We start from the raw sequence: 27,949 nt of genomic DNA on the forward strand, positions 1-27,949 counted from the left end.
GGAAGGTCTTAAGCATAAAACGTATCAGGAAAGACTTCATGAACTCAATCTGTATAGTCTGGAGGACAGAAGGAAAAGGGGGGACATGATCAAAACATTTAAATATGTTAAAGGGTTAAATAAGGTTCAGGAGGGAAGTGTTTTTAATAGGAAAGTGAACACAAGAACAAGGGGACACAATCTGAAATTAGTTGGGGGCAAGATCAAAAGCAACATGAGAAAATATTATTTTACTGAAAGAGTAGTAGATCCTTGGAACAAACTTCCAGCAGACGTGGTTGGTGAATCCACAGTAACTGAATTTAAACATGCGTGGGATAAACATATATCCATTGTAAGATAAAATACAGGAAATAGTATAAGGGCAGACTAGATGGACCATGAGGTCTTTTTCTGCAGTCAGTCTTCTTTGTTTCTATGTTTCTTGTGATACTGTCCATAGCCAAGAATAGTGTATTTACTTCCGCATCTCTACTTCGCGGAAATTCGACTTTCACGGGCAGTCTCGGAACGCATCCCCCACGAAAATCGAGGGAACACTGTATTTCACCTTTGCTTGCATCTTTCTTTGTTACAGCAGCTGGAATATTTTCCGTTAATCTATTCTTAATAAAAACCGAAGGACAACGAAGTGAGGGAAGCGTTTCTAACAAGGGCTTTGAGGGCAGATATATTTGGAGATAGTTATCCTGAAGTTCAAAGTAACAGACTTCAAAGGCAGCAGGATAAACAGACTCTAAAAATACCCGTGCCCAACGAGCAATTAAGCAATTGTATTTGAACTAACTGCTGTTTCTCGTATTGCTTTCAAGTTTCACTGAATCAATATGGCCGTCGCCAACATAGAAACATAGAAGATTGACAGGAGAAAAAGACCTCATGGTCCATCTAGCCTTCCCTTATACTCAGTGATGGGCTACCAAAATTTTTACTACCACACTGTGGGCAAGGCTTATGCATTTTGTTTCAACATCTTTCAGTGCAAATTGGGCGCTCTGGGGTGGAGCTCGAAATTTTGCTACCGGAACTGCGTTCTTGACAATTCCCATAGGAGCCCATCACTGCTTATACTATTTCCTGTATTTTAACTTAGGATGGATATATTTTTATCCCAGGCGTGTTTAAATTCAGTTACTGTGGATTTACCAACCACGTCTGCTGGAAGTTTGTTCCAAGCATCTACTGCTCTTTCAGTAAAATAATATTTTCTCATGTTGCTTCTGCTCTTTCCCCCAACTAACCTCAGATTGTGCCCCCTTGTTCTTGTGTTCACTTTCCTATTAAAAACACTTCCCTCCTGACCCTTATTTAATGTATTTAAATGTTTCGATCAAGTCCCCCCTTTCCCTTCTGTTCTCCAGACATGTCCAGGAACCAAATAAAAACGCTATTAAAATACAGTATTATCAATTTAACACAACATGAAACCTTGCCTTCCACCTGGGGAACTGCAGTACAGCAACTCTGATGACATACGGTTCCCCAGAGGTAAGCTACGTGTTTTTTAAAAAAATTAATATTTACCTTTAAAGGCATCAGCTGCCAACAAACAGCAAAAATTAACCGTGTAGCCAAGTTGCGTCAGTTATTGTTGCTGGTACTTCTAAATACGGTGGCATCTCTAACTATGAATGCCTCTACTTAAGAATGAAGTTAGTTGGGGGAAAGATCAAAAGCAACGTGAGAAAATATTATTTTACTGAAAGAGTAGTAGATCCCTGGAACAAACGTCCAGCAGACGTGGTTGGTAAATCCACAATAACTGAATTTAAACATGCCTGGGATAAACATAGATCCATTGTAATATAAAATACAGGAAATAGTATAAGGGCAGACTAGATGGACCATGAGGTCTTTTTCTGCCGTCAGTCTTCTATGTTTCTATGATAACAAATGTTAGAGATCTCTGGAGGCTGCATTCAAGGTTTCTCAGACTGTATCAATGAATTAAAAGTTTCCAGAACGGCTTGTAACAAAAACTATAATAATAGCAGCAATACCACATGACATGAAATGAGTAAGAAACTGAAAGTTTTGTGAGGAAGCGATGCTTTCTTTGTGTTAGCAACGTTCATTTCACAAACGCTACGAAAGACAATATTGTTGGGGCGATGTATAAAGTCGTACCTGTGCATGCAAAATGCACAATATTGACAAAAACTACAAAAAAGCTATTTATTTGCAATCGCATAAGTGTTTTGTGGTGGAGGGTTGTTTTTTTTTTTGCAGGTATTTATTAATACACATATGTACACGGATAATAGTGAGAATTATGCCCATGAATGGGAGGAAATGAGTGGCACAGTAATCAGCACATACTCCAATTTAGCATTTAATTTTAGACACTTTCCAAGGGATCTGAATTTAGCAGGAGCAAAAAATGCACAGCAGAGTGAATACTAAAGGAGGAAAGCAGGAAATCTTTTCATCACGAGCTGAACAGGGCACTCTATAAAAAGAGCGTTTCATCTATTAGTAAAGAACAAGTTTTTTGTGCATCAGAGAGAGAAAAATGATAAATGGCACCGGACCAGGGTATCTACAAGACCGCCTTGTGCCGCACGAATCCCAGTGACCGATTAGGTCCCACAGAGTGGGCCTCCTCCCGGTCCTGTCAACTAAACAGTGTGGTTTGGCGGGGCCCAGGGGAAGAGCCTTCTCTGTGGCGGTCCCGGCCCTCTGGAACCAGCTGCCCCCGGAGATTAGAATTGCCCCCACTCTCCTTGCCTTTCGTAAGCTCCTTAAAACCCACCTCTGCCGTCAGGCATGGGGGAACTGAGATATTCTTTTCCCCTAGGCTTCTACAATTTATGCATGGTATGTATGTATGTTTGGTTTTACAATAAGGGTTTTTAGTTGTTTTAGTATTGGATTTACATGCTGTTTTTTGTTACTGTTGTTAGCCGCCCCAAGTCTCCGGAGAGGGGCGGCATACAAATCCAATAAATAAATAAATAAATTAAATAAAATAAATTTAAAGAGAAGGAATTGCTCTGTTGTGCAATTGCTGTAAAAGCTGTTCGATCTGTTCCTGGGATCAGACAGCTGCCCTTTGCAGTTGCCATTGTGAGCCACCGGGCCTCTAGACTATACAGATTGAGATCAATAAGTCTTTCCTGATAGGTTTTATGCTTAAGACCTTCCACCACTTTTGTAGCCCGTCTTTGGACCTGTTCAAGATATTAATAAAGACTTCATGAACTCAATCTGTATAGTCTGGAGGACAGAAGGAAAAGGGGGGACATGATCGAAACATTTAAATATGTTAAAGGGTTAAATAAGGTCCAGGAGGGAAGTGTTTTTAATAGGAAAGTGAACACAAGAACAAGGGGGCCCAATCTGAGGTTAGTTGGGGGAAAGATCAGAAGCAACGTGAGAAAATATTATTTTACTGAAAGAGGAGTAGATGCTTGGAACAAACGTCCAGCCGACGTGGTGGGTAAATCCACAGTAACTGAGTTTAAACATGCCTGGGATAAACATATATCCATCCTAAGATAAAATACAGGAAATAGTATAAGGGCAGACTAGATGGACCATGAGGTCTTCTTTTGCTGTCAATCTTTTTTGTTTCGATGTTTCTACATACTATTTTCTCACTCTGTGTATTCTAAAGCAGTGTTTCCCAACCTTGGCAACTTGAAGATATTTGGACTTCAACTCCCAGAATTCCCCAGCCAGCGAACACTGGCTGGGGAATTCTGGGAGTTGAAGTCCAAATATCTTCAAGTTGCCAAGGTTGGGAAACACTGTTCTAAAGCACCGTTTGTAGAAGTCTGGGTAGACAGCCATGAAGAAGATACGTGGCGGCCATTACCAAAACTTAAGCTTAGCTTGCAAAGACAGGAAAGAAATTCTACACTGCCCTGTGTCAATTCCCCTTGGTGCACAAGGAAGGGAAAGAGAAACACTGTCAGGTTTTCTATGATGGCGAAACCTTTTTTTCCTCGGGTGCCAAAAGCTCATGCGTGCACACTGTCACATATGCATGAGTGCTCACGCCCTTAATTCAATGCCTGGGGGAGGGTGAAAATAGCCTCCCCGGCACTTGCAGGCCCCCTGGAAGCCAGAAATGGCCTGTTTCCCAACTTCTGATGGGCCCCGTAGGCCTGTTTTTCATCCTCCTCAGGCTCCAGAGGCTTTCCTGGAGCCGGGGGAGGATAAAAACACCCTTCCCCATCACCCCCGAGGCCCTCTGGGAGCTGAAAACACCCTCCCAGAGCCTTTGTGTCAGCTGAAAATCAGCTGGCTGGAGCACACTTGTATGCTGGAGTTGAGTTAGGGCAACAGCTTGTGTGCCGACAAATATGGCTCTGCGTGCCACCTGTGGCGTGTGTGCCATAGGTTCGCCATCACTGCTCTATGTTAGAAACATAGAAACATAGAAGATTGATGGCAGAAAAAGACCTCATGGTCCATCTAGTCTGCCCTTATACTATTTCTATTTTATCTTACAATGGATATATGTTTATCCCAGGCATGTTTAAATTCAGTTACTATGGATTTACCAACCACGTCTGCTGGAAGTTTGTTCCAAGGATCTACTACTCTTTCAGTGAAATAATATTTTATCACGTTGCTTTTGATCTTTCCCCCAACTAACCACAGATTGTGTCCCTTTGTTCTTGTGTTCACTTTCCTATTAAAAACACTTCCCTCCTGAACCTTATTTAACCCTTTGACATATTTAAATGTTTCGATCATGTCCCCCCTTTTCCTTCTGTCCTCCAGACTATACAGATTGAGTTCATTAAGTCTTTCCTGATACGTTTTATGCTTAAGACCTTCCACCATTCTTGTAGCCCGTCTTTGGACCCGTTCAATTTTATCGATATCTTTTTGTAGGTGAGGTCTCCAGAACTGAACACAGTATTCCAAATGTGGTCTCACCAGCGCTCTATACAGCGGGATCATAATCTCCCTCTTCCTGCTTGTTATACCTCTAGCTATCAGTGGTTATAGACCACTGATGGTGAATCTATGGCAAGGGTGCCACAGGTGGCATGTGGAGCCATATGCTGGCACTCAAGCTGTTGCCTAGCTCAGCTCCAACGTGCATGTGTATGCCAGCCAGCTGATTTTTGGCTCACACAGAGGCTCTGGAAGGGCGTTTTTGGCTTCCAGGGAGATGGGGAGCGTGAAACACAAGCCTACTGGGCCCATCAGAAGTTGGGAAACAGGCTGTTTCCAGCCTCCAGAGGGCGTCCAGGAGGCAGGGGAAGCTGTTTTCACCCTCCCTAGGTATTGAATTATGAGTGTGGGCACTAACGCATGTGTGATAGTGCACACGTATGCTGTTTCGGCCCCAAGGAAAAAAAACGTTCGCCATCACTGTTGTAGCCTATTAAATTAACAAAGCAGAGCTTCTGTATTTTTTATGGTATCCGTTTCCTGACCTGGTTTAAGTGAAAAGGGTGACATCAGATCCCGTCAGCTGAACAATGTCGACCGGAGGGCCCTCCGGGGAAGAGCCTTCTCTGTGGTGGCTCCGGCCCTATGGAACCAACTGCCTCCGGTGATTCATGTCTCCCCCCCCACCTTACTGGCCTTCCGCAAAGCTATAAAGAGCGGGCTCTACCAGCAGGCCTGAGTCCGTTGATTGAGTGAGACCAAGATCTGGCTATGAATGGTGAATGATAGTGAGAGTGTGTGGGATTTAGTGGGGTTTTTAATGAACGGTTTTTATGTCGTTTCTTAAAATTGTTCAATTAATATTTTTTAATGTCATTTTAAGAATTGTTTTTGCTGGTTGGAAGCCGCCCAGAGTCCTTCGGGAGTTGGGCGGCATATAAGCATAACTAATAAATAAATGAGTGTGAGTGGGTGTGTGAATCTAAAGCAACAGATAATCCCGAAAAGTAACAAATCCACCGGCATTTAAAAAATAAAACAGGAAATGGTATCTCGGCATCTTCTTGATAATTCCATTTGGCTTTTGTTAAACCACTCGGTGTAAAATGAAAGGCAGAGTGTGTGAATCACCCCTTAACTGGCTGCTTACCCTTCGGAGAGCATTTTTTTAATGCGCTCTCTTTCCGTTGTCATCTCCATGTCAGCGCTCTGGCTACGGAACAGCTTGTCATCTCCGGGACCATTGGAACTAATGATGGGGCTGGCCAGAATCTGTCGAGCAAAGGGACATGGCAGTCAATCACGTGAAGGGAAGGGTTGCCTTTCTTCAAGGCAGCTTGCTAAGAAATTATCCTATCCTTCCCATACACACACACATACATACCGCATACCAAAAAAAGGGCATCTCGACTCACCCCAATGGGATTGTTTGGTATGAATGTGTTGTTTGGTTTTTTAAATAACGATAGGGTTTTATATGTTTTTTAATATTAGATTTGTTCTACTATAATATTGTTTTTATTATTGTTGTGAGCCGCCCCGAGTCTTCGGAGAGGGGCGGCATACAAATCTAATAAATTATTATTATTATTATTATTATTATTATTATTATTATTATTATCCATCTCCATCTGTGCTGGCAGACCAGGCATGCTGTAGGCTAGGGCCCCCCAACCTTTAGGGTACCAGAGACCGGTTCCATGGATAGGTTTTTTCCCCCGTGGACCAGAATGGGCTTTGTATACTGCCTGCCTCCCTTGGATGGAGCTTCACTAAAGCTGAATTAATGTTAGTCTTCTCATCGTTCCTATTAACCACCTCCTCCTACTTATGACTGTCACTGCCACAATTTATATTAATATTGATTGTTTCCTGATTGCTTATTGGTGCCCTATCGTTAATGTTGTGCCTCATGATTTTCGACAAATGTCTCTTTTTCTTTTATGTGCACTGAGAGCATATGCACCAAAGACAAAGTCCTTGTGTGTCCCATCACTCTTGGCCAATAAAGAATTCTATTCTATTCTATTCTATTCTAATTGCGTTTCTATTCTATTCTATCCTAATTGCGTTTCTATTCTATTCTATCCTAATTGTGTTTCTATTCTATTCTATTCTAATTGCATTTTTATTCTATTTTAATTGCGTTTCTATTCTATTCTATCCTAATTGCATTTCTATTCTATTCTATCCTAATTGCATGTTTATTCTATTTTAATTGCGTTTCTATTCTATTCTATTCTATCCTAATTGCGTTTCTATTCTATTCTATTCTATCCTAATTGTGTTTCTATTCTATTTTAATTGCGTTTCTATTCTATTCTATTCTATCCTAATTGCGTTTCTATTCTATTTTAATTGCGTTTCTATTCTATTCTATCCTAATTGCGTTTCTATTCTATCCTAATTGCGTTTCTATTCTATTCTATCCTAATTGCGTTTCTATTCTATTTTAATTGCGTTTCTAGTCTATTCTATTCTATCCTAATTGCGTTTCTATTCTATTCTATTCTATCCTAATTGCGTTTCTATTCTATTCTATTCTATCCTAATTGCGTTTCTATTCTATTCTATCCTAATTGTGTTTCTATTCTATTTTAATTGCGTTTCTATTCTATTCTATTCTATCCTAATTGCGTTTCTATTCTATTCTATCCTAATTGCATTTCTATTCTATTTTAATTGCGTTTCTATTCTATTCTATCCTAATTGCGTTTCTATTCTATCCTAATTGCGTTTCTATTCTATTCTATCCTAATTGCGTTTCTATTCTATTTTAATTGCGTTTCTAGTCTATTCTATTCTATCCTAATTGCGTTTCTATTCTATTCTATTCTATCCTAATCGCGTTTCTATTCTATTCTATCCTAATTGCATTTCTATTCTATTTTAATTGCGTTTCTATTCTATTCTATCCTAATTGCGTTTCTATTCTATCCTAATTGCGTTTCTATTCTATTCTATCCTAATTGCATTTCTATTCTATTTTAATTGCGTTTCTATTCTATTCTATCCTAATTGCGTTTCTATTCTATCCTAATTGCGTTTCTATTCTATTCTATCCTAATTGCGTTTCTATTCTATTTTAATTGCGTTTCTATTCTATTCTATTTGCGTTTCTATTCTATTTTAATTGCGTTTCTATTCTATTCTATTCTAATTGTATTTCTATTCTATTCTATCCTAATTGCGTTTCTATTCTATTCTATCCTAATTGCATTTCTATTCTATTCTATCCTAATTGTGTTTCTATTCTATTCCATCCCATCCCATCCTATTCCATTCCATTATTTGTGCAGCCTAGTTGCTGGCATGCCGCAGACCAGTGTCAGTCCATGGACTTGGGGGATCCCTGCTCTACGTCATCAGCAATTTCCACCTAGTGGAGTCCAAGAGAAGAGCCTTCTCTGACGTGGCTCCTGCCCTTTGGAACATCTTGTCTCCACCTACCCCACCCCAAGTGAGATCAGTTCCCAACCTCCTGACCTTCTGCAAGAGCCTGGAAACCTGGCTCTGCCAAGCTGCTTTGGGACCCCGATGGAAGCACACTTGGAGGTTGTTTGATGGATCCATAGAGCAGATTCCACCTCCCTCCCCATTAATCCTACTCCCTCCCTCCCCATCTTTCAGTCATAATTTGTCATCTGTATTTTTATGGCAGGTAGAAAAATGGGTCTATGGTTTTATTGCTTTTACTGTGCTAAGCTGCTCAGAGTCGCCTCGTGGCGAGATAGTCGACAAAGAAATTTACTCAATAAATCTCAGTGCTGCACCAGAACTTCTGAACCTGTTCGCAATCCACGGAATCTAAAACATTCAATCTTAGAGCATCATTTCCTCTCTCTTTCTTATATCCTAGAATAGCATTTAAATCTTTCTCTTAAATTTTTAAGATAACGCTGTCCTCCCTCGGAAATTCTTTGCTGCTGGATACTCAAGCTTGTACTAAAATTACTCTATTAAAATGATCAAATAATAATAATAATAATAATAATAATAATAATAATAATAATAATAATTTATTAGATTTGTATGCTGCCCCTCTCCGAAGACTCATGCAGAACCCAAAGTTCTAGTTTCAGAAAATCCTATGTAATCATCATTGTATTAATAACAACAGAGTTGGAAGAGACCTTGGAGATCCTCTAGTCCAGCCACCTGCTTAGGCAGGAAACCCTACACTACTTCAGACAGATGGTTATCCAACATCTGCTTAAAAACCTCCATTGATGGAGCACCAACAACCTCTGAAGGCAAACTATTCCACTGATTAATTGTCTCAGGAAATTTCTCCTTAGTTCTAAGTTACTTCTCTCCTTGTTTAGTTTCCACCCATTGCTTCTTGTTCTACCCGCAGGTGCTTTGGAGACTAGGTTGACCTTCTTTGTGGCAACTGCTGAGATATTGGAAGACTGCTATCATGTCTAGCCTGGTCCTTCTTTTCATTAAACTAGCCATGCCCAGTTCCTGCAACCGTTCTTCATATGTTTTAGCCTTTAGTCCCCTAATCATCTTTGTTGCTCTCTTCTGCCCTCTTTCTAGAATCTCAACATCCTTTTTGCATTGTGGCGACCAAAACTGAATGCAGTATTCCAAGTGTGGCCTTACCAAGGCCTTGCCAAGTGGTATTAACACTTCGCGTAATATTGATTCTATTGCTCTGTTTATGCAGCCTAGAATTGTGTTGGCTGTGTACACTGGAACAAAACTATTAGATTTGTTATTATATATTGTTTTTATCATTGCTGTAAGTCGCCCCGAGTCTGCGGAGAAGGGCGGCATACAAATCTAATAAATAATAATAATAATAATAATAATAATTAAAAAAAAAAAATATCTGGACCGGGACTCACTGCTCACAGTCACTCATGCCCTCATCACCTCGAGGTTCGACTACTGTAATGCTCTCTACATGGGGCTACCTTTGAAGAGTGTTCGGAAACTTCAGATCGTGCAGAATGCAGCTGCGAGAGCAATCATGGGCTTCCCCAGGTATGCCCATGTCACACCAACACTCTGCAGTCTGCATTGGTTGCCGATCAATTTCCGGTCACAATTCAAAGTGTTGGTTATGACCTATAAAGCCCTTCATGGCATCGGACCAGACTATCTCCGGGACCGCCTTCTGCCGCATGAATCCCAGCGACCGGTTAGGTCCCACAGAGTTGGCCTTCTCCGGGTCCTGTCGACTAAACAATGTCATTTGGCGGGACCCAGGAGAAGAGCCTTCTCTCTGGCGGCCCCGACCCTCTGGAACCAGCTCCCCCCAGATATCAGAGTTGCCCCCACCCTCCTTGCCTTTCGCAAGCTCCTTAAAATCTACCTCTGTCGTCAGGCATGGGGGAATTGAATTTTCCCCCCTTCCCCCTAGGCTTATAGAATTTATACATGGTATGCTTGTTTGTATGATTGGTCTCTTAAATTGAGGTTTTTTAGATTACTTTTTAATATTAGATTTGTTACATTGTTTTCTTTATTGTTGTTAGCCGCCCCGAGTCTTCGGAGAGGGGCGGCATACAAATCTAAATAATAATAATAATAATAATAATAATAATAATAATAATAATAACTGTGTAGAATCATGACAATGATTCTATTCACTTCCTCTCTCTGCTGTTTTCCAGGGTTAGTTAAGTTTCGTCTCATTCTCCTTTCCTCCAGACCAATGGACTGTTCAGACGTCATCGTCCCCCTCCTCCTCACGTACTACTAACCCATCTGTGATTAGTCCAGGGAGCACATGTCTTTCGTCCTCCAGATCCATCTACCCCTGTTACCCAGGAGATCAGAGGAAAAACAGCCACACCCCTTGGTGGTGTTGTGAAAGAGACCGATTGTCCTCCAAGCAAAAAATCCCTGGCGTCTACTGTCTCCTCTTCCAAACAACAAGGAGACAGGGGAAATCAAAGGGATAATTTGTGGGCAGGTGTAAATCACTCAAATCACATTGTAAATAGAAAGGCCAAGCCGCGGCAGCTCTCTACCGATACACTCAACCAAGTCAATTCAACCTATGGCTGCATTCGTGCAACATGCTGAGCAAATCTGATTCATTCGTTTCGTGGGTTGGCATGCTGCGAAAGCCTGTTTGTTTATGATACGGTGTATTCAGTGGTGGGATTCAGCCGGTATTTGGGAGAACCGGTATTTAAATTGCTGGCACCCGCTCTGTTTTGGCCCCCGGCTAAGTGCAGAGAGGCCTACTGGGCCCAAAATGAGACATGGGGCGGGGGATTGTGTCGCCTCTTGGGGCCCATTTTCGCTCCTAGGAGACTGCAGGGAGACTTCCTAGGCTCAAAATTGTTCTGTCTGGGTTCCCCCAGATGCCAACACCAACTAAAAAGAGTATCCAGACACGCTGATAAAAAGCAAAGTTATTTTATATCTTTGAAAACAAACACAGATAACAAAAACTCTTCTTACAAACTGGAATGCTATGAAGCTTCACAGAAGAGTCACGACGGCCAGACAATACAACAGGCTTCTTGCTGGCACACACACTACTGTAGATAATAAAACCCACGCCTCCCCCAGGTTTTCAGCCTTCGAGGCCACAAGCCAGAATCAGAGACGCCAAGGATCGAAGCAAGGTCACAGGACTCCCAAAAGATAACTCTCCACAATACAGGAAGGGCGGGCCTGCCTTTTCAACCTTTCTGAGGAGAACCACACCCAAACCCAGCTGTTGCCTATTAGGGATGGAAATACCTGGCTAATTGTTCCCTTCCTTGTGCTGCCCTTCTCTGCCTCATATCTATGATGGCTTGTGCATTCTCATCTAAGGATTCCAGGCTACTCGCTGGGGAGAGCTCCCCCCCGGGGGTCTCAGGCTGTTCTCCCTCCTCTTCATCCTGACATTCCTCTTCCCCGTCTGCCTGGTCCTCCTCCTCCTCCTGTTCCTCGTCCTCCCCCTCTGAGCATGGAGCCGGCAGAGTTCCAGCCGTTCCCTGAGGAGCCTCAGACTGAATCACAACAAAAATGGGGCATGGGGGGGAGAACGTGCCCCCCCGCAGCCCATTTCAGCTCCCAGGAGGCTGCAGGGAAGTCTACTAGGCCCAAAATGGGATGCAGAGGCAGCACACACACACCCCCGAGGCCCATTTTTGCTCCCGGGGGTGTAGGAGGCTGAGTGGCCACACCCACCCAGCTGGTCAATAGGGCAGAAAACCAGTTGTTATATTCTTTGAATCCCATCACTGGGTCTATTGTATGAATCCAAGATTAAGCTAGAACAGTAACCAAGTTATGGAACCTGCAGGAATGAAAGAGTTAAAACAACAGAGTGTAGTTAGTGATGGCCTCCTACAGGTATGGTCAGATACGCAGAACCAGTATAAAAAAAATACACCCTCTCCCCCTTTTCCCCTTCTGGGCTCTGGGTATGTTTTTCCTATCGCAGTAAATAAGGTTGAATGTGTATAATTTTAAAAGAGCTGTGTGTATGTGTGTGAGTTTGTGTGTACATACACATACAGTTTATATGACCTAAATTATGCTTAATGGATAGTGAATTCAGTCATCTCACTAAAGTAGAAGTCTCCAACCTTGGCAACTTTAAGACTCGTGGACTTCAACTCTCAGAATTCCTCAGCCACCAAAGCTGAAGTTGAAGTCCACAAGTCTTAAAAGTTTTTTTATTGTTTATTGATTGATTTTGTCTAATACACAATGAGGGTTTTGGTGGGTATACACATAGTAAAATACATAATGAAGGTTATAGAGGATATACTCACAGTAAAATATATCTAAGAAAGAATAGAAGAGACGATATAGGAATAAAACATATCAATGAAAGAATAGAAGAAGAGATATAGAAATAGAAGAAAGGTATAGGAGATATAGGAGAGCAATAGGACAGGGGACGGAAGGCACTCTAGTGCACTTGTACTCGCCCCTTACTGACCTCTTAGGAATCTGGATAGGTCAACCGTGGATAATCTAAGAGTAAAGTGTTGGGGGTTTGGGGGATGACACTATGGAGTCCGGTAATGAGTTCCACGCTTCGACAACTCGGTTACTGAAGTCCTATTTTTTATAGTCAAGCTTGGAGCGGTTAATATTAAGTTTAAATTTGTTGTGTGCTCTTGTGTTGTTGTGGTTGAAGCTGAAGTAGCCGCCGACAGGCAGGACGTTGCAGCATACGATCTTGTGGGCAATACTTAGATCATGTTTAAGGCGTCTTAGTTCTAAGCTTTCTAGGCCCAGGGTTGAAAGTCCCCTGCCCTAAGGATCAGTGGATAGGGGGATTTTGTCCCTCCAGACTTACTTGGTGGGAAGTCAAACTGAGAGCAGGGCTGGTGAGTTCAGTCTTATCCTGTGATTTCTCTCTGGCCAAGCGAGCCGCTTCTTTCACTTCTTGGAATTTTGCTGCGAACTTTTTTTAGAGTGTACAGAACAGAAGACAAAAAAAGAATACACAAAAAAATAAGAAGTCATCTACTACTCTGGAACTTCCAAACTAAGCTGTGAAACAACGACCTTTGTTTTTAACCCGCTTCTCACCCCCCCCTGCCATCTTTCCCCTCTTTTGCTGAGGGCTGTTGATTTTTTTATATTCTGAATGATAGGAAATCAATGTTTTCTGGACAGGCGCTAAGGATTTGGCTGCAGGAGTAAGAGCTATAAGCACTTTTCCAGAGCTGACTTTCAAATTAACTCTCACCTAAGCAAATTTTGAGGCAATGATTGGAAATGCTGAGAAGCAGCCATTTTTGCAAGGAATCAGTAGAGTTGCGGAAAAAATAGTCACCTCATCCCTCTTATTTCTCCTTTTGGTATACAGTGTTCCCTCGATTTTCGCGGGGGATGCGTTCCGAGAGCGCCCGCGAAAGTTGAATTTCCGCGAAGTAGAAATGCGGAAGTTAAAAGACTATTTTAGAAACATAGAAGACTGACAGCAGAAAAGACCTCATGGTCCATCTAGTCTGCCCTTATACTATTTCCTGTATTTTATCTTACAATGGATATGAACTCAATCTGTATAGTCTGGAGGACAGAAGGAAAAGGGGGGACATGATCAAAACATTTAAATATATTAAAGGGTTAAATAAGGTCCAGGAGGGAAGTGTTTTAATAGGAAAGTGAACACAAGAACAAGGGGACACAATCTGAGGTTAGTTGGGGGAAAGATCAAAAGCAATATGAGAAAATATTATTTTACTGAAAGAGTAGTAGATCCTTGGAACAAACTTCCAGCAGACGTGGTACATAAATCCACAGTAACTGAATTTAAACATGCCTGGGATAAACATATATCGATCCTAAGATAAAATACAGAAAATAGTATAAGGGCAGACTAGATGGACCTTGAGGTCTTTTTCTGCCTACAGTCTTCTATGTTTCTATGTTTCTATATGTTTATCCCAGGCATGTTTAAATTCAGTTACTGTGGATTTACCAACCATGTCTGCTGGAAGTTTGTTCCAAGGATCTACTACTCTTTCAGTGAAATAATATTTTCTCACGTTGCTTTTGATCTTTCCCCCAACTAACTTCAGATTGTGTCCCCTTGAAGCTAGTTTTTGGCTATGAACAGTATCACAAGCCTTCCGTTAACACTTTAAACCCCTAAATTACAATTTCCCATTTCCTTAGCAACCATTTAGATTATTACTCACCAGGTTTATTTATTAAAGTTTATTAAAAAAAATATTTATTAAAGGTGGATGAATGTTTGGCGATGACATATGACGTCATCGGGCGGGAAAAACAGTGGTATAGGGAAAAAACCCCGCAAAGTATTTTTTAATTAATATTTTTGAAAAACCGTGGTATAGACTTTTCGCGAAGTTCGAACCCGCGAAAATCGAGGGAACACTGTATAGGAACATCCCAGCTTAAGTATTTCCAGTCAAAATAACTCACTGAATACTGTCTGGTAGTTCCCCCATTAATCAGCAACTGCTGCTAGAAGGAATTTTTCCTGTGTTTATTCAAAATCTCTTTCCTGCAATTTGCCCCATGAAGCAAACACAGAAGGGTCTTCAAATAACTGAAGAGCTACTCAGATAATTTTCAGAGGTTTTTTTATGCCTCACTCTTCAGCCTGAATTCTTCGAGTAAGTTACAGAATTATTAAAGGTACACATGATTGTTTATAGAAGACAAATTAGTTAGGAGTTTCAGACTGAGGAAACCCCGCGTCCAATCCCTATTTAGCCACAGGAGCTCACTAGAGGAGACGATCTATCTACAGTGATACCTCATCTTACAAACGCCTCGTTATACAAACTTTTCGAGATACAAACCCGAGGTTTAAGATTTTTTTGCCTCTTCTTACAAACTATTTTCACCTTACAAACCCACCGCCGCCACTGGGATGCCCCTCCTCCAGACTTCTGTTGACAGCGAAGCACCCGTTTTTGCACTGCTGGGATTCCCCTGAGGCTCCCCTCCATGGGAAACCCCACCTCCGGACTTCCGTGTTTTTGTGATGCTGTAGGGGAATCCCAGCAGGGGAATCCAGCAGCGCAAAAACGGGTGCTTCGCTGGCAACGGAAGTCCGGAGGTGGGGTTTCCCAGCAAGGGGAGCCTCAGTGAAATCGCAGCATCGCAAAAACACAGAGGTCTGGAGGTGGGGTTTCAAGGACTTTGGTGTTTTCCCGATGCTACGATTTCACTCCCTTCACCGGGAAACCCCACCTCCAGACTTCTGTTGCCAGCGAAGCACCTGTTTTTGCGATGCTGGAGCATCATCGCAAAAATGCAGAAGTCCAGAGTCCCCATGGAGGGGAGCCTCAGGGGAATCCCAGCAGCGCAAAAACGGGTGCTTCGGCTGGCAAAAGGGGTGAATTTTGGGCTTGCACGCATTAATCGCTTTTTCATTGATTCCTATGTGAAACATAGTTTCCTCTTACAAACTTTTCACCTTAAGAACCTCGTCCCGGAACCAATTAAGTTTGTAAGACAAGGTATCACTGTACTGTGAACTTTCTCTTACATTTACCAACCTCACAGGATGATTGTGAGGAAAGAAGAAAGACAAGGCAAAACGCTTAATGCATTGAAAGAGAGTATTATAAACAACAAAGAGATAATTCAAAGAAAACAGTAGGCAAGATATTTATTTATTTATTCAATTTTTATGCTGCCCTTCTCCTTAGACTCAGGGCGGCTTACAACATGTTAGCAATAGCACTTTTTAACAAAACCAGCATATTGCCCTCACAATCCGGGTCCTCATTTTACCCACCTCGGAAGGATGGAAGGCTGAGTCAACCTTGAGCTGGTGATGAGATTTGAACCGCTGACCTACAGATTCTAGCAGTCAGCTTTAGTGGCCTGCAGTACAGCACTCTACCTGCTTTGCCACCCCGGGTCTATATCAGTTTATAATGAGGAGAATACTTTCAGAAATATAAATTTTGTCTTCGGCCAAAAATACACTGCTCAAAAAAATAAAGGGAACCCTTAAACGACACAATATAACTCCAAGTAAATCAAACTTCTGTAAAATCAAATTGTCCACTTAGGAAGCAACACTGATTGACAACCAATTTCACCTGCTGTTGTGCACAATCAACTTTGTACAGAACAAAGTATTCAATGAGAATATTTCATTCATTCAGATCTAGGATGTGTTATTTGAGTGTTCCCTTTATTTTTTTTGAGCAGTATATATATATATATGTACACTGTATACTGTATATACTTATATACTTATTTATTTATTATAAATAAATATACTCATTCATTCATTCATTCATTCATTCAACGTCTATGCCGCCCAATCCCAAAGGACTCAGGGCAGCTATATTAAATCAGTCTGTATGAACTGTTGGTGGAAATTTTGCCCCATTCGCCAACCCAGTAGTGATGTCTGGCTTGCCGTGCCCTCAAACCGGTTCCTCAGTTGCTGCTGATAGAAAAGCTTCTGTGCATGCGCAGAGGGTCAAAACCGTACTTCTGAATTGGTAGGAAGGTAACAGAAACCCACCCCTGTATTAAATACATCAAGCAAGCCTCAGGGGTGAGGGGGTGTTCTCCCCCACTTTGTCCACCCTGGGGTGGCACAGTGGTTAGTGTGCAGCACTGCAGGCTACTTCAGCTAACTGCTTGCTGTAGTTTAGCAGTTCAAATCTCACCTTCAGCTCAAGATTGACTCAGCCTTCCATCTTTCCGAGATGGGTAAAATTGGGGGCAGTAGGCTGATTATGTAAACCGCTTAGAGAGGGCTGTAAAAGCACTATGAAGCGGTATATAAGTCTAAATCCTATTGCTATTGTCCAAAAGAAGAGCTATTAAGGAAGATGAGTCATCCTCAACCTTCGTTAATCTGTTGGCCTCCAGATCTGTGGAAGTAGAATTCCTAAACATTGTTATTTTTACGAAAAAGGACACTGCAGCGGCACTGCAAGCAAAGGGCGGTCCTTTCACGTAAAAATAAACATGTTTATTTTTACGTGAAAGGACCGCCCTTTGCTTGCAGTGCCGCTGTGGCGTCCTTTTTCGTAAAAATAACAATGTTTATTTTTACGTGAAAAGACCTCCCTTTCAAGGAGCTGGGGAATCCCTCCCATGAAGAAGTTCCGGGGGCAGAGTTTTGACGTCACGTATACCGGCAGGTTGCTAAGGATGCCAAGGTGATCACTTCCTGGAATCCTGGAAGTGATCACCTTGGCATCCTTAGCAACCTGCCGGTATACGTGACGGCCAAGCTCCGCCCCCGGAATCTTTTCGTTGGAGGGATTCCCCAGTTCCTTTTGTGCCTCCCTCCCATCCTCCCAACCGGCCAACAGCTCCTTGGTGTTCGCCTTCCCCTGCCGCCACCGGCACCCGGCTCCTCCTCCTCTTCTCAGCAGATGACAGCCGGGCGGTGGCTTTCACGGTGTTCGGTATGAACGCCGAACCGTAGCACAATTTTTTAAAAAAATTCGGGTTCAGGTCCGGCATGCCGAGCACCACAAAATTCGGTACAGACCCGAATTGTGCGGGTTCGGTTCACCCAACACTAACGGTGACATAGTCTACTACACCATGAATGGTGGGGTAACGGATCTAATTTGGTTGTTACTCTGTAAAGCTCTAAAATCCTTCCCGAGATTAAAACACTGTTGCCGCTTTAAAACAATAAAAGAAATGAGAACCCCCGCTAAACTCTGCTCAGGATTTTCTTGGAAAAGCTATTAGGATCCAAATTTATCTTTTACAAATTTCTTCGGTAAAATGGTCCTTTCCCCATGCAATTCATATAATTCCTCACCTGAGAGAGATGCTGTTCGGAAGGAAAGCCCAGCCCATACACTGTGTTGGCTCTGCTGTCTGCCCACTGGCCAAACTTCTGTGAGGTCTTTGTGAAGGTCATGTTGGGAGTGATGGTGCTATTGATGATGGCCTATAAGGAAGACAAGCAACGAGACTTTTAATGAATTTAATTTATTAGACTTTTAAGCCACCCAACTCCCTGCGGACTCTGGGCGGCCTACAGTAATAAAATAATCTAATATATAACAATATTAGATAAAGAACACCTCTACTTACGAACTTTTCTAGATAAGAACTGGGTGTTCAAGATTCTTTTTGCCTCTTCTCAGGAACCATTGTCCACTTACAAACTCAAGCCTCCGAAACTGTAACCAGAAAAGGCAGGGAGAAGCCTCCATGGGCCTCTCTGGGAGGAAACAGGGCTGGAAAAGGCAGGGAGAAGCCTCCATGGGGCCTCTCTAGGAATCTCCTGGGAGGAAACAGGGTCTCCAACTTCCCTGTGGTTTCCCCAATCACATGCATTATTTCCTTTTACATTGATTCCTATGGGAAAAATGGCTTCTTCTTACAAACTTTTCTACTTAAGAACCTGGTCACGGAACGAATTAAGTTCGTAAATAGAGGTACCGCTGTATGTTTCTATATAACGACATGATAAAACAGTAACAATGTAAAACAGTAAAAAAATAAATAAATAAACAAATCATTCAACAGACATTCATATTTCTTGGACCGGAGCTAATTGGTCTCGCTAATTCCCTAATAGAAATAGTTTTTCCATGTAAAATACTATTAAAACGTGAACTATCTTAGATTTATGTTACATTAGTCTACGAGTCTACAGAGAGGGGCGGCATACAAATCCAATAAATAATAATAATAATAATAATAATAATAATAATAATAATAATAATAAGCAACTAGTGCTGCCGCCATTTCTTTCTTTTTTTCATCTGGAGGTCTACCCGCTATTTTTCAATCTGCCTGTGCGGCTTCGGTTACACTGCGTGCGTGAACATCCCAGTATGTTTTTGCTTCCGTGCAGGCATAGGAAGCAAAATCTTGCGAGGGGACACGCGAGAAAGAGAGATTTCGGCCATTTATTTTGCTTCTGTGTCCCCTCGCGAGATTTTGTTTCCTGCACATTTTATACCTGTCATAAAATGAGGGTTCAGAAAGCAGGAATGAGATAAATAAGAATATAAGAAATGGACGGAAGCACGACGGCCTAGTTTTTAGTAGAAAGAAGCAAATAGCCAAGAGAAATTTTGTTAGCTAATAGCATTTTTAGCTCGTAGGAAAGCGGAAAATAATCTTTGAAATCTGGATGATAAAATTAGAAAAGGAAGTAGCACAAGATGAATGATGTACAGTGATCCCTCGATTTCCGCGGTTTTAAACTTCGTGAGACGGCTATACCACGGTTTTTCAAAAAATATTAATTAAAAAATACTCCGCGGGTTTTTTTTTCTATACCATGTTTTTTCCCACCCGATGACATCATACGTCATCATCAAGAGTCACTTCTCTCTCTCTCTCTCTCTTTCCTGTCATTCTCTGCTTCAATCATTTCCTCATTTCTCTTTTTTTCTCCCTTTTTTTCTATCATTTCTCTCTCTCTCTCTCTACCTTCCACTCTCCCCCCTCTTGCCCTCTCTCTCTTTCTCCCTCTCTCCTTTCTATCTCGCTCGGTCTGTTGCTCTCTCTCTGTGAGAACGCCTGCCCCACCTCCCCTGCAGCCCCCTCGCTGACAGCTGGGACGAAAGCACTCTCAGCTAAGGGACTAAAAGAGGGGAGGGGCGGGCATTCTCAAAGCGCTCAGAGCGGCTAGCGGCCGAATGAGGAGGACAAGAAGCTGTAGCCGCCAGTGCTGCGGCAGGAGGACCCGTGCCCCAAGAAAGCCGGTGAGAGGGGCGGATCGGGCGGGTGGTAGTGGCGAGGGGGCCAGAGGCGCTGGGGGGGCGGGGGCGGCCGACATTCAAAACAATCTTTGCCGGCCTCTGCACTTTCGTCGCTCCCCGCCCCCAACTTCAACCCCGGCTCCTTGCGCGGTTTTGGAAAAGGGTGCGCGAGGGTAGTTTTTGGCTGTCCATAGCCAAAAATTGTGTCTTTAATTCCGCATCTCTACTTCGCGGAAATTTGACTTTCACGGGCAGTCTGGGAACGCAACCCCCACGAAAATCGAGGGATCATTGTATACCAAAATAAAACAGATAAATAATTAGGAAAATTTGGATTAAGAATTTGGCAATTGATATTATATTATATTGTATTTTAATTTGAAGGTACGTGAATTTGTATTTCTGTAAGGTGTGGAAAAACAATTTTAAAAATTTATACCCTCCCCCCAAAAACCATGGTGGTATGCGCATGTGCACACACAAGATAACCAAAGTTGCGCGCAGTGCAGCGATCACTACCAGTACACCATCTTTTACTGTACCGGTAGCAACCCACCATTGCTGCTGACTGACCCAGATTGGATCCTGCTGAATATAATAATCATGATTTATTTTTCAGGACTTGTTTTAAAACAAGAAACTGGACCTGGGAGAAGCCGCTTGACCGTTGGTTCTCACCTTGGTGCCTCCAACGCTGATGATCCGATAGACATTGCGAGTAGCATCGTAGAAGTAGGACACTGTCAAGGCATGTTTACAGGCAGGGATCCAGTTCCGCTTGGTGGCAGGATCAATCTGAAAGATGTGGGCCCTGGTGCTGAAAATTGGTTGCTCCCTGCGGAAGTGAAGAAAATGAGAGCATGAGGACCTCCACAGTGGCTGGGAAGAATCAGGCAACCCCTGTCAGTGAAGGTTGTGTTTCTCTCCGTTCATACACACACGGACACATTCTAGGTCAAGGGGTTACGTGAAGTCCCCGGGAGAAAATTAGAATTTAAGAGGCTGATCTCGGACAACAATGAACAAACTATGCCTAAAACTGTTATTCTTCTTGTACACAATTGTGCAGAAGGGGGGGAATTTCTGGTAGCTAGTTTAGATAATCACTGTGATCAGAAAAGAGGTATTCTGATGTTTATTTTTGTTTATTTTTTTCAATCAAGTATAGGATAGTAGTTTATATAAACATAACATAGAAAGTAATGATAAAAACCCCCCACAACAGGACAATAGGACAGGGACGGTAGGCACAATGGTGCGCTTATGCACGCCCCTTAATATATTTAAGGATAACCCTCCTTGCCTTTCGTAAACAACTTAAAACCCACCTCTGCCACCAGGCATGGGGGAATTGAGATCCTCTTTTCCCCTAGGCCTTTACAATTCTATGCATGGTATGTATGTATGTATGTTTGGTTTTTATATTAATGGATTTTTAATCATTTCTAATACCAAATTACTATTGTACACTGTTTTATTGTCGCTGTTAGCCACCCCGAGTCTCCGGAGAGGGGCGGCATACAAATCCAATAAATAAATAAATAAATATTTGATATATTTTGATATACAGTAGTACCTCTACCTAAGAACGCCTCTATTTAAGAACTTTTCGAGATAAGAACCGGGTGTTCAAGATTTTTTTTGCCTCTACTTAAGAACCATTTTCTACTTAAGAACCTGAGCCCAGAAAAATTTCCCAGGGAATTTGAGAGCGGCACGAAGGCCCGGCCAGTTTCCTGCCATTTCCCCTTTAATCCCGGCCATCTGAGGCTTTTCTGGGCTGCCAGAGGAGCCTTTCGGTGGCACTTAAGGAGACTTTAGCAGTCCAGAGCAAACAAAGCATTTTCCTTTCTCTGGGCGCTTAGAGAGGGAATAAACCTCTGCCAGCGCCCAGAGAAAAGAAACGCTCCCTTCGCTCTGGGCAGTGACTGTCCTCCTCCTCCTCTTCTTCCTCCTCCTCCTCCTCCCCAAATTCTGAGCTTTTTTTCTTTCCTAATGGCTTTGCATGCATTATTTGCTTTTACATTGATTCCTATGGGAACAATTGCTTCTACTTACAAACTTTTCTACTTAAGAACCTGGTCACGGAACAAATTAAGTTCTTAACTAGAGGTACCACTGTATTTTGATATATACTGCTCCAAAAAATAAAGGGAGCAATCAAATAACACATCCTAGATCTGAATGAATGAAATATTCTCATTGAATACTTTGTTCTGTACAAAGTTGAATGTGCACAACAGCAGGTGAAATTGATTGTCAATCAGTGTTGATTCCTAAGTGGACAGTTTGATTTCACAGAAGTTTGAGTTATATTGTGTTGCTTAAGTGTTCCCTTTATCTTTTTTTTGAGCAGAGTATTTAAGGATACTTTACCCTTAGACTACCCACTGTTGACCTCACTCGATTCCTAAGAGGTCAGTAAGGGGCGTGCATAAGTGCACCACATGCCTATCATCCCCTGTCCTAATGTTTCTCTATTATTAGTACCAATATCATGCATATAAACGATGTTATATCTTTGTGTATCACCAACACGTACTTGGCAAAATAAATAAATAAATAAAATGTTGGTGTGTATCCTATCTAAGAAATATAAAAATATACTCTCTGGCATATAGTAATAAAAATAAAGTTTTTCTCATTTTTAAGACTAAAAACAAATATTCTCTCTACTCTGACCCAGATCGAAGTATACAGATGGATTCTCAGCTTCCTCACTGCTTTCTGCCTCAAAGCTTTAATCAAAAAGGGAATTATACAACATCTTTAAACTGTTAATTCGGATGTTCGAGCACAGATTCCGTCTCTCTCTCTCTCTCTCTTGCTCACACACAATCAAGCACACAAACACAGATGATGGGAAGATTTAAGAGGAAACATTACCTAATTGTTGACATTGGTTAAGAGTGATTAAGGCAGCTGGTTTGGCAATAGAGGTAGTTAAAAGATCAGCTCATCTAGCATTAGGTTAGTACAGTTGTTGGGCTAATATCCCACTTGAGTTAAGGGTCTGGAACCAATTCATTTCCTACCAATGGAAATGTATACTGTTAATTGACACTGTAGAAATAAAATAGAAATGGAAGCAGGACACACATAATATTAGTTCTAAATTAGGACCAGCAAAAGCTTTTCAAAAAAATGTTAATCTGAAATTATTGGCTTCTAAAGGAAAAGCGATGGAGGAATTCATGCAGCTTCCACCTGTTAGGTTATGACAGCTTACGAACAATTCCAAAATTTGTGTCAGAAGTGTAACTAAGGAACCGGGGCATTTTTCTCCTACTTAGATTAAAAATGGCAACATCTGAAACCTACAGGGAGCTGTTAAGAATTTTTAAAAATCCACAAACCATTAAATTATATGTTTCCGTATCAGCATGGTTTACAAAAAACAAAGGTAAATGTCAGTTTGGTCACAACGGGTGAGATACAGCAATAGCTGTAAAGCTTTTCATTTACTTACATGCAGCCAATGAGTTTTATTGAGCATAGAAAAGGGTGACAGGGCAAAAATTATGGGGATTGATCTTTTCTTCAACACTGCAGCCTGCCGAACAGGAGCGATTGCCAAGACACATGGCGTTTGAACTTCAGCAACAGCATTTTTGAAAACATTTTGCATTTGCAATCTGCACAACACAACCAACCTCAAGTGCAATGGCTTTGGTTTCCTGGTGGTGCACCAATTGGGAACCTGCTTTGGTGCCCAAGTGCTTTTCTGTAAGGCTTTTTTCTTTGCGAGGATAAAGAGCTAAGTACAGTGATACCTTGTCTTACGAACCTAATTGGTCCCGGGGCGAGGTTTGTAAGGTGAAAAGTTTGTAAGATGAAACAATGTTTCCCATAGGAATCAATGGAAAAGCGATTAATGCGTGCAAGCCCAAAACTCACCCCTTTTGCCAGCCAAAGAGCCCGTTTTTGCACCGCTGGGATTCCCTTGAGGCTATCCTCGCTGGGAAACCCCACCTCTGGACGTATTTTTGTGATGCTGCAGGGGAATCTCAGCAGCGCAAAAACAGGTGCTTCACTGATAACGGATATCCGGAGTTGGGGTTTCCCAGCGAGGGGAGCCTCAGCGAAATTGCAGCATCGCAAAAACACGGAAGTCCTCGAAACCCCACCTCCGGACGTCCGTGTTTTTGTGATGCTGTGATTTCATTGAGGCTCCCCTCGCTGGGAAACCCCACCTCCGGACTTCCGTTGCCAGCGAAGTGCCTGTTTTTGCGCTGCTGGGATTTCCCTGCAACATCGCAAAAACACGGAAGTCCAGAGGTGGTGTTTCCCATGGAGGGGAGCCTCAGGGGAATCCCAGCAGCACAAAAACGAGCGCTTCACTGGCAACAAAAGTCCGGAGGCGGGGCACCCCAATGGCGGAGGCTTGGGTTTGTAAGGTGAAAATAGTTTGGAAGAAGAGGCAAAAAGGTCTTAAACCCCGGGTTTGTATCTCAAAAAGTTTGTATAATGAGGGGTTTATAAGACGAGGTGTCACTGTATTTGAAACACATCATGTACACGGAAGCTGTAGAATTTTACAAGCAATAATGTAGGATAGTATATTTTTATTATAATGGTGTCGCTTCCATTTTACAATCGATGCCACATTTGGAATACTGTGTTCAGTTTGGGAGACCTCGCCTACAAAACGATATTGACAAAATTGAATGGGTCCAAAGACGGGCTACAAGAATGGTGGAAGATCTTAAGCATTAAACCTATCAGGAAAGACTTCATGAACTCCATCTGTCTAGTCTGGAGGATAGAAGGGAAAGGGGGGACACAATCGAAACATTTAAATATGTTAAAGGGTTAAATAAGGTTCAGGAGGGAAGTGTTTTTCATAGGAAAGTGAACACAATAACAAGGGGGCACAGATCAGAAGCAACGTGAGAAAATATTATTTGACTGAAAGAGTAGTAGATGCTTGGAATAAACTTCCAGCACATGTGGTTGGTAAATCCACAGGAACTGAATTTAAACACGCCTGGGATAAACATATATCCATCCTAAGATAAAATACAGGAAACAGTAAAAAGGGCAGACTAGATGGGCCATGAGGTCTTTTTCTGCCGTCAATCTTCTATGTTTCTAAGGGAACTAATTCTAAGGAAGGAAATGACCCAAGAAAAGAGAAGCAACGATGGAAGCACATGATGAAAAACCAAAACCACCGCAATAGGCAAAGTCCTGATGATTGTTGAGGAAGAAAAAAACCGGATGTAAGGATGAAAGGATCTGCCTTGCTGGGGATCTGTCTCGTTACTGGTAATCCTTCTTGTCTCCAGCAAGAGTGAATCAGAGGGCAAGGGCATAAATATAGCAAGTAACAGGAGAACTGGAGGCTGCTTCGCAACACGGATGTAAAGTCAAATGAAAAGAGGCAGGCAAAGCAGAAAGCTGAATGCTGATCCAGCATCTCCTTACATTTTTTGAAAGCCTCGGAAAATACACTTTCAGAGGAAACATAGAAACATAGAAGACAGCACTTTATTTATTTGTTGACAAATTCTTAACTGAGCTATTATTGTTATTTCTATATAAGTACAGATATGTATATTTGTATAATTTTTATATATATATATATATATATATATACAGTGGAACCCCGACATACGAGCAGCTCTACTTACGAGCTACTCGAGATACGAGCTGGGAGAGTAGAGAAATTTTTGTTCGACTCACGAGCTTCCATTCGGGATACGAGCCGAGAAGAGCCGGCCTGGCTTGCTTTGCTTCCGAGCTGATGCAGAGCCGAATAAAGCGTCAGGCCCCTCTGACGCTTTCGGCGGCTTCCGAAGCGATGCTGGGCTCTTTTGCCGCCAAAAGCGTCAGGGGGGCGTGACGCTTTATTCGGCTCTGCATCAGCTCGGAAGCAAAGCAAGCCAGGCCGGCTCTTCTCAGTATCCAGCTCTTGGTGAGTCCTTGGCTTCTGCTGGGGGTGCAGAAGCGGGCGGGGGGGGGGCGGCAAAAAAAAACGCCCGGACAAGCACTTGCTGCGAGGCGGGCGGGGGGGGGGGGGCAAAAAAAAACGCCCGGACAAGCACTTGCTGCGAGGCGGGCGGGGGGGGGGGGCGGCAAAAAAAACGCCCGGACAAGCACTTGCTGCGAGAGGCGGGCGGGGGGGGGCGGCAAAAAAAACGCCCGGACAAGCACTTGCTGCGAGGCGGGCGGGGGGGGGGGCAAAAAAAAAACGCCCGGACAAGCACTTGCTGCGAGGCGGGCGGGGGGGGGGGGGCGGCAAAAAAAACGCCCGGACAAGCACTTGCTGCGAGAGGCGGGCGGGGGGGGGGGGCGGCAAAAAAAACGCCCGGACAAGCACTTGCTGCGAGGCGGGCGGGGGGGGGTTGGCAAAAAAAAACGCCCGGACAAGCAGTTGCTGCGAGAGGCGGGCGGGGGGGGGGGGCGGCAAAAAAACCGGGGCACTTTCGCTGCGAGTGGCGGGAAAAAATAAGCAAGAAAAAATAAGCGGCTTTTCCGCTGCCTCCTAAAGCGGGGAAGTTCGCCAGGAGGCAGCAGAAAAGCCGCGCGTGTGTTTTAAAACATCGGAGCCGGCATGGGGAGGCTCTCAATCAACCCCCGAGTCCGGGTTCGGGGCTCGGAGGCTGATTAAAAGCCTCCCCATGCCGGCTCCGATGTTTTAAAACACACGCGCGGCTTTTCCGCTGCCTCCTAAAGTGGGGAAGTTCGCCAGGAGGCAGCAGAAAAGCCGCGCGTGTGTTTTAAAACATCGGAGCCGGCATGGGGAGGCTCTCAATCAACCCCCGAGTCCGGGTTCGGGGCTCGGGGGCTGATTAAAAGCCTCCCCATGCCGGCTCCGATGTTTTAAAACACACGCGCGGCTTTTCCGCTGCCTCCTAAAGTGGGGAAGTTCGCCAGGAGGCAGCAGAAAAGCCGCGCGTGTGTTTTAAAACATCGGAGCCGGCATGGGGAGGCTCTCAATCAACCCCCGAGTCTGGGTTCGGGGCTCGGAGGCTGATTAAAAGCCTCCCCATGCCGGCTCCGATGTTTTAAAACACACGCGCGGCTTTTCTGCTGCCTCCTGGCGAACTTCCCCGCTTCAGCCGACGTCTTTTCCCCTCAGCCCTCGGGCTTGCACGCATTAATCGCTTTTACATTGTTTCCTATGGGAAACAATGTTTCGAAATACGAGCTGTTCGACGTGCGAGCCTCCTTCCGGAACCAATTAAACTCGTAAGTCGGGGTTCCACTGTATATATATATATATATATATGTCACATGTTGGGGTTTTTTTTTTTTTTTTTTTGCTGAATTTGAAAATTAAGGGAGACTAGGATAGATCTATTTTGGCCTTATTTTGGCCTCATCAACTAGCCATACCCACTGGGACTTGAACCTGCAACCTTTGCCTTGTAAGGCAGAGAATTATCCTCTAGGCTACAGTATCCAATCCCTTCAGCTCTGCTTCGCTGATACGATTATCCGTAAATTTACAATAAGATAAGCTGCAAAGAGACAGCAGGGGTAGAGGGTGGGACGGAAATACATGTTGTATTGTCCTATAACAGACAATCTATAATTGTACTCACAAACTAAGAATACAACAATCTGTTTATGTGTGTTTTGAAATATGTATATAATCCAATAAAAATGTATTCTAAAAAAAAGATTGACAGCAGAAAAAGACCTCACGGTTCATCTAGTCTGCCCTTATACTATTTCTTGTATCTTAGGATGGATCTATGTTTATCCCAGGCATGTTTAAATTCAGTTACTGTGGATTTACCGACCACGTCTGCTCCAAGTTTGTTCCAAGCATCTACTTACTCTTTCAGTCAAATATTTTCTCACAGTTGCTTCTGATCTTTCCCCCAACTAACCTCAGATTGTGCCCCCTTGTTCTTGGGTTCACTTTCCTATTGAAAACACTTCCCTCCTGGACCTTATTTAACCCTTTGACATATTTAAATGTTTCGATCATGTCCCCCTTTCCCTTCTGTCCTCCAGACTATACAGATTGAGTTCATGAAGTC

The 27,949-nt window shown here is 42.9% G+C and overlaps 1 protein-coding gene across 8 annotated transcripts in view; it reads right to left on the minus strand.

The window, feature by feature from the left end:
* The window catches only part of HOMER3 (homer scaffold protein 3), a 98,154-nt gene that overhangs the window by 36,634 nt on the left and 33,571 nt on the right, over window positions 1–27,949 (minus strand). For 4 of the 8 annotated variants that reach the window (XM_070745981.1, XM_070745953.1, XM_070745971.1 and 1 more), the window contains exons 3-7: window positions 22,842–22,986; window positions 20,634–20,790; window positions 18,053–18,184; window positions 13,118–13,225; window positions 6,002–6,123 (exon numbers count right to left, since the gene is read on the minus strand). In XM_070745981.1, coding sequence (XP_070602082.1) covers window positions 6,002–6,123; window positions 13,118–13,225; window positions 18,053–18,184; window positions 20,634–20,790; window positions 22,842–22,855 — 533 coding nt within the window. In that variant the 5' untranslated portion in view covers window positions 22,856–22,986. The remainder of the gene's footprint in view (window positions 1–6,001; window positions 6,124–13,117; window positions 13,226–18,052; window positions 18,185–20,633; window positions 20,791–22,841; window positions 22,987–27,949) is intronic. The other 4 variants (XM_070745943.1, XM_070745935.1, XM_070745992.1 and 1 more) reach the window with 1 other exon arrangement.

Source organism: Erythrolamprus reginae, chromosome 1 (assembly GCF_031021105.1).
Source record: "Erythrolamprus reginae isolate rEryReg1 chromosome 1, rEryReg1.hap1, whole genome shotgun sequence".
In the NCBI taxonomy this organism is placed as follows: Eukaryota; Metazoa; Chordata; class Lepidosauria; order Squamata; family Dipsadidae; genus Erythrolamprus; species Erythrolamprus reginae.